At 39.8% G+C, this 6,137-nt stretch overlaps 1 protein-coding gene across 1 annotated transcript in view; it reads right to left on the bottom strand.

Moving 5' to 3' along the window:
- TOP2A (DNA topoisomerase II alpha) overlaps window positions 1–6,137 on the bottom strand; it is a 36,754-nt gene that overhangs the window by 27,734 nt on the left and 2,883 nt on the right. The window contains exons 5-10 of the mRNA XM_003786393.3: window positions 3,995–4,140; window positions 3,710–3,807; window positions 3,033–3,245; window positions 2,537–2,710; window positions 2,219–2,320; window positions 1,971–2,108 (exon numbers count right to left, since the gene is read on the bottom strand). Coding sequence (XP_003786441.1) covers window positions 1,971–2,108; window positions 2,219–2,320; window positions 2,537–2,710; window positions 3,033–3,245; window positions 3,710–3,807; window positions 3,995–4,140 — 871 coding nt within the window. The remainder of the gene's footprint in view (window positions 1–1,970; window positions 2,109–2,218; window positions 2,321–2,536; window positions 2,711–3,032; window positions 3,246–3,709; window positions 3,808–3,994; window positions 4,141–6,137) is intronic.

Raw genomic sequence — 6,137 nt, 5'->3', positions numbered from 1 at the left:
CAGCTACTTGGGAGGCTGAGGCAGGAGACTCGCTTGAGCCCAGGAGTTGGAGGTTGCTGTGAGCTGTGATGCCACGGCACTCTACCCAGGGGGATAGCTTCAGGCTCTGTCTCCAAAAAAAAATTAAATAAATAATAAAACCAGTAGGACTGAAGCTTGGACAACACTGGAAAAAGTGGTATTGAGGGCTGTGTGTGATGGCTCACACCTGTAATCCCAGCACTTTGGGAGGCCAAGGCAGGTAGATTGCCTAAGCTCATGAGTTTGAGACCAGCCTGAGTTAGAGTAAGACCCCATCTCTAAAAATAGCTGGGCATTGGGGGCGGGGGCATCTGTAGTCCCAGCAACTCAGGAGTCAAGAGGATTGCTTGAGCCCAACAGTCCGAGGTTGCTGAGAGCTATGATGTCATAGCACTCTACTGGGGCAACAAAGTGAGAATGCCTCAAAATAAATAAATAAATAAGGGCAGCGCCTATTGCAAGGTGGGTAGGGCGCTGGCCCCATATACTGAGGGTGGCAGGTTTGAACCTGGCCCTGGCCAAACTGCAACCAAAAACAGGCAGGCTTTGTGGCAGGGGCCTGTAGTCCCAGCTACCTGGGAGGCTGAGCTAAGAGAATCGCCTAAGACTAGGAGTTGGAGGTTGCTGTTCCTGTGAGCTGGGATGCCACAGCAGTCTTAAAAAAAAAAAAAGAGAGATGAGATTGGAGGGGTAGATGGGATTAGATTATGGCAGATCTTTCTTATTTGCCAAATTAAGGAATTTGGACTTTTCCTGAATGAAAGTCATTGAAAGACAACAAAAGAGTGAAGATAGGCCAGGCACGGTGGCTTATGTCTGTAATGTAGCACACAACAAGGCCGAGGTGGGTGGACTATCTGAGCTCAGGAGTTCAAGACCAGGCTGAGCAAGAGCGAGATCCCTGTCTCTACTAAAAATAGAAAAACTAGCCAGGACATGGTGGCAGGCACATGTAGTCCCAGCTACTTGGGAGGCTGAGGCAAGAGAATTACTCAAGCTCAAGAGATTAAGGGTGCTGTGAGCTATGATGCCATGGTAACTCTACCCAGGGTGACAAAGTAAGATGATCTCTCCAAAAAAAAAAAAAAGAGTAGATAAAAATATATGGCCTCCCAAGAAGCTGGGATTACAGGCACCTGCCACAACATCCAGCTATTTTTAGAGATGAGGTCTTGTTTAGGGTGGTCTTGAACCTGTGAGGTCTGGTAATCCACCCGCCTTGGCCTCCCAGAGTGCTAGGATTACAGGCATGAGCCACTGCACCTGGCCTTTGTTGGGTTTTTTTTTTTTTTTTTTTTTTTTTTGTGAGACAGAACCTCCAGCTATCCCCCTGGGTAGAGTGCCGTGGCATTACAGCTCACAGCAACCTCCAACTCCTGGGCTCAAGCGAGTCTCCTGCCTCCGCCTCCCAAGTAGCTGGGACCACAGGCGCCCGCCACAACGCCCGGCTATTTTTTGGTTGCAGCCGTCATTGTTGTTTGGCGGGTCCGGGCTGGGGATTGGAACCCGCCACCTTAGGTGTACGTGGCTGGCGCCTTAGCCGGTTGAGCTATAGGCGCCGAGCCCTGTTGGGGGTTTTAACTAATTTAGAAAATTGTTGCAGGGGTGAGGAGTTCCCTTGCAGGAGGGCCAGTCAGTATAGAAATAACTAATTTAGTTTTGCATATATTGATCAAGAACAATTGTAGGCATTTAAGTGAGGGTGTTTGTTAAGCAGTTAGATGAATTCAGAAGTGATCTAAGCTGAATAGTGATACCTAATTGAAAAATGTTGATATGAAGATGGTAATTAAGCCCTTGCTAAAACCAGTAAAGGAAAAACTTTTCCACTTCCTTTTCAGATGGGAAGACTTAGAAAAGCAGGAGGAATCTTTGTTTCTGCAGAGCAAGAAGGGCAATGGAAAATAAAGTCAGGTGCTTCTATTTTTAATTTCCCTCTAAGTACTCACAGCTTTGATGAATTTTTCACTTAATTGGCATGTTGATCCAAAGCTCTTGGCTTGTAAAGTCATATTTTCTTTTGTCTGAGAGTCAAAGGTTGGGTTTTCAATTAAGGCATTCACAAAAATCCACATGTGATTTTTCACCTGCAATAAGAGTTAATTTATTAAGTCACTAAAAATATACTCATGTTTTATTTATATGCTTTCTCTTCTTCCCTGACTTCAGAAAAAGAAAACTATGCTAAAATCGGTACCTGATGTGCTTTTACTGCAACACCACCCTTGTTCTTCTTCTTCACGACATCAACAAGTTTAGTCACAATCTGATCAGCTACATAATCAACATGTCTGCCACCCTAATGAATAAAAATATCAAACAATAAAACTCTGCATCCTGAAAATTATATTAGTAATGATAATCAAATATAAAAAAACCCTAATTTATCTTCTTTTATACCAAGGTAGCCAAACATTCAAGTCCATTTTATACAGTATGTTAAAAAACAATAAGAACAATTATATGTAAAGATAAATCACGACCAATAATCAATTTAATTCAAGAATAAAATTACCTTGGAAGTAGCAATGCTGTTGACAAAGCTAATTTGCTGAAAGCCTTTTTCACTCATTGTTAAACACACTTCCCATCGCTGGTTTACTTGTTCATGTATTACTTTCAATGGGTTGCCAGTTTCATCTACTTTATCTTTCAAATACATATCCACATAACTACGAAATCCTTTTACCTGTACAGGAAGTAATAAAGGCAATAGTATTTTTTAAAAGTTATAAAGTAAATTCCAAAAGAAATGCAATGATGTTCACTAACTGGCATATATAAGAGAATGACCATTAAAGGACACAAAGTATTTGTTTTAGGTATTTCTTTAAGAAAGACATTTCTTTAGTAAGTTTAAAATGAGCTGATTAAAAAAATGTGGTATGCCATTCTTTTTTCAGAAATGCATAACTGAGAAGTGTCAAGAAACACATATGGAAGGGAAAACAATCAATTGTCTTCTTGACAGTGGTCACTTTATTATCCTTAACGTCCAAGAAAATACTCACTGGCAACTTATTTCCATTAAGAAAGACTTTCACATCTTTGGTGGATCCAGCAATATCATATGCTCGTCTAACCATCAGTGCCACAATGTCTTTGTCCAGGCTCTGCATTTTAAACTTAGACAAGTCAGGCTGGAAGGTGATACATGTATAATCTTCTCCATTAAAGGGCTTGAGTTCCATTTCACCACTTCTCCCCATGTTATCCTTCCATGTCTATGGAAGTAAAGAATAAACATGAAAATCCAAATCATATCACAAACAAAAACTAAATATCACAAATTTATGAGTCCTACTAGCTCAATATATATGCTCATGAATAGTTTTCCATAATTCAGTAGCTCATAAATTATGTCAAATTAGGTTCAGCGCCTGTAGCAAAGTGGTTACTGCGCCAGCCACATACACCGAGGTTCAAACCTGGCCTGCACCAGCTAAATAATGACAACTCCATCAAAAAATAGCCAGGCATTGTGGGGGGCACTTGTAGTCCCAGCTACTTGGGAGGCTGAGGCAAAAGAATCGCTTAAGCCCAAGAGTTTGAGGTTGCTGTGAGCTGTGATGCCACAGTACTGTGTCCCAAAATAAAAAAATTATGTCAAATTAAACCAACTATTAATGTCATTATAAATGGCTGTACTACAATTTATCATCTTGGCACAATAGATCTCTTTACTTGCCTGTTTGAACATTTTCTTGTATTCTCTACTAGCTGTTTCCACAGTAAATTTGGTACTGAATATATTACACAATTTGGCTCCATAGCCATTTCGACCACCTGTTGAATAAACATGAAACATTATTTTATTGTTATTATCTCATTGACAATTTTATTTCTTAATCACTGGCAAAGCTATTCAATTATAGAGATTTATTTCCATATTTTTACCTTTATCCCAGATAGTCATTTAAAAGATGTATTTTTGCAACAACAAATATGTTCTTTAATTCCCTCAATACTGTACCTGTTACTTTCTTTTCATCATCATCATAGTTACTAGAAGTTAGGAGCTGTCCAAATATGAGAGCTGGGACATACATCTTCTCAACTTTGTGTTCAACAACAGGAATACCTTTTCCATTATTCCATATACTGATCAAATTGTTTTCCCTAAGAAAAGATTGGGTGATTTATTGTACAACTAATGTTAAACTTATACTTAACATTTAAAAATATTTAAATACTGGGCGGCGCCTGAGGCTCAGTGGGTAGGGAGCTGGCCCCAGCCCCCATATACTGAGGGTGGCAGGTTCAAACCTGGCCCCCAGCCAAACTGCAACAAAAAAAATAGCCAGGTGTTCTGGCCGGAGCCTGTAGTCCTAGCTACTCGGGAGGCTGAGGCAAGACAATCACTTAAGCCCAAGAGTTGGAGGTTGCTGTGAGCTGTGATGCCACCATACCTACTGAGGGTGATAAAGTGAGACTCTTGTCTCTTTAAAAAAAAAAAAATTAGGCTCGGCGCCTATAGCTCAACCGGCTAAGGCGCCAGCCACGTACACCTAAGGTGGCGGGTTCGAATCCCCAGCCCGGACCCGCCAAACAACAATGACGGCTGCAACCAAAAAATAGCCGGGCGTTGTGGCGGGCGCCTGTGGTCCCAGCTACTTGGGAGGCGGAGGCAGGAGACTCGCTTGAGCCCAGGAGTTGGAGGTTGCTGTGAGCTGTAATGCCATGGCACTCTACCCAGGGGGACAGCTTGAGGCTCTGTCTCAAAAAAAAAAAAAAATTAAATACTATTAATTCTAAAGTATGTAAATCACAATCCTTAATTTCTTTTTACTTTATTTTTTTCTCAATTTATGACTCTTTTTGTATATATTATATTAAAAGTCAGTAAAAACAACCTTTCCCAGCATACTTTGTTCCTAACACTCCTGAAATAGTAAACAAGAAGAAAAAATTAAATAAAGCTTTTCCAACACCTGGGTGGACACTGATAATGTTGAAAAAAACACAAAATTTAAAAATAAAAATGTTAGGATAAACAAAGGGAAATGATTTATGCCCAATGGAAAGAAAAAATCTGGAAACATTATTATACCACTTTTTTTTTTTTGGAGACAAAGTTTCACTTTGTCACCTTTGGTAGAGTGCCATGTTGTCATAGCTAACAGCAACCTCAAACTCTTGGGCTCAAGCAATTCTCTTGCCTCAGCCTCCTAAGTAGCTGGGACTAGAGGTGCCTGCCACAATGCCAGATTATTTTTAGAGACACCAGGGTATTAGAGATGGGGGTCTCACTCTTCCTCAAACCTGTGAACTCAATCCACACACCTCGGCCTTCCAGAGTGCTACGATTACAAGCATGAGCCACCACACCCAGCTATTATACCACTTTTAAGAGGATCATCTGTATATCTCTAGTTCCCATAGTTTTCTCACCCAACAAAGCACATTGCAAAACAAATATAAAAGGGAAAAATATTATCAATCATGAACTACCCCCTCACTAATAAAATGCTGAATATATGTTTGGATTTGTCTCCTAATTATTTTAGGTTAATTCTTTAAAGATAATTAATTTTAATTAATAACTGGACATATACTATGGTTCTTATTCCAAATAACACTTAATATTGTCTATAAAAAGGACTAATAAAAACTAGCTTAACAATTTTCAGAAGATTATGATTATCACCTCCTTAGAAGGATTCAAGTATAGTTTATGTCATAACTGACCAGGCTAATAAAAAGGAGAAACAAGCACCTTCACTACCCACAAAGGGATACCCAGCATTTATAATCAGAAATGTTTGATCAAATTATTATATATCACCACCTACTAGTTTACTATTCAAATAGCATCATGGGAAGAAGTTATAACCCCAACAATCAGAATATTTAAAGAAATTATTGGAGATGCTTGCTGAAGTATTTATAGATTAGATGTCATGATGTCTGCAATTTACTTTGAAATGGTTCAGAAAAAAATACAGATGGAGACAAAATGGAATACGTTGATAACTCTTGGATCTAGGTGGTCAGTATCCATAAGTTGTTCACTTTAACATTCTGCCTTTCTGTACTTTTGCAAATCTTCATTTAAAAAAAAAGGAGCGGCTCGGCGCCTGTGGCTCAAGCGGCTCAAGCGGCTAAGGCGCCAGCCA

The sequence above is a fragment of the Otolemur garnettii genome, unplaced genomic scaffold, assembly GCF_000181295.1.
Source record: "Otolemur garnettii isolate 467f Iridium unplaced genomic scaffold, OtoGar3 scaffold00018, whole genome shotgun sequence".
NCBI classification, from domain to species: Eukaryota; Metazoa; Chordata; class Mammalia; order Primates; family Galagidae; genus Otolemur; species Otolemur garnettii.
The sequence above is the reverse complement of the archived record's forward strand: the minus strand, read 5'-3'. Positions and strand labels throughout refer to the sequence as shown.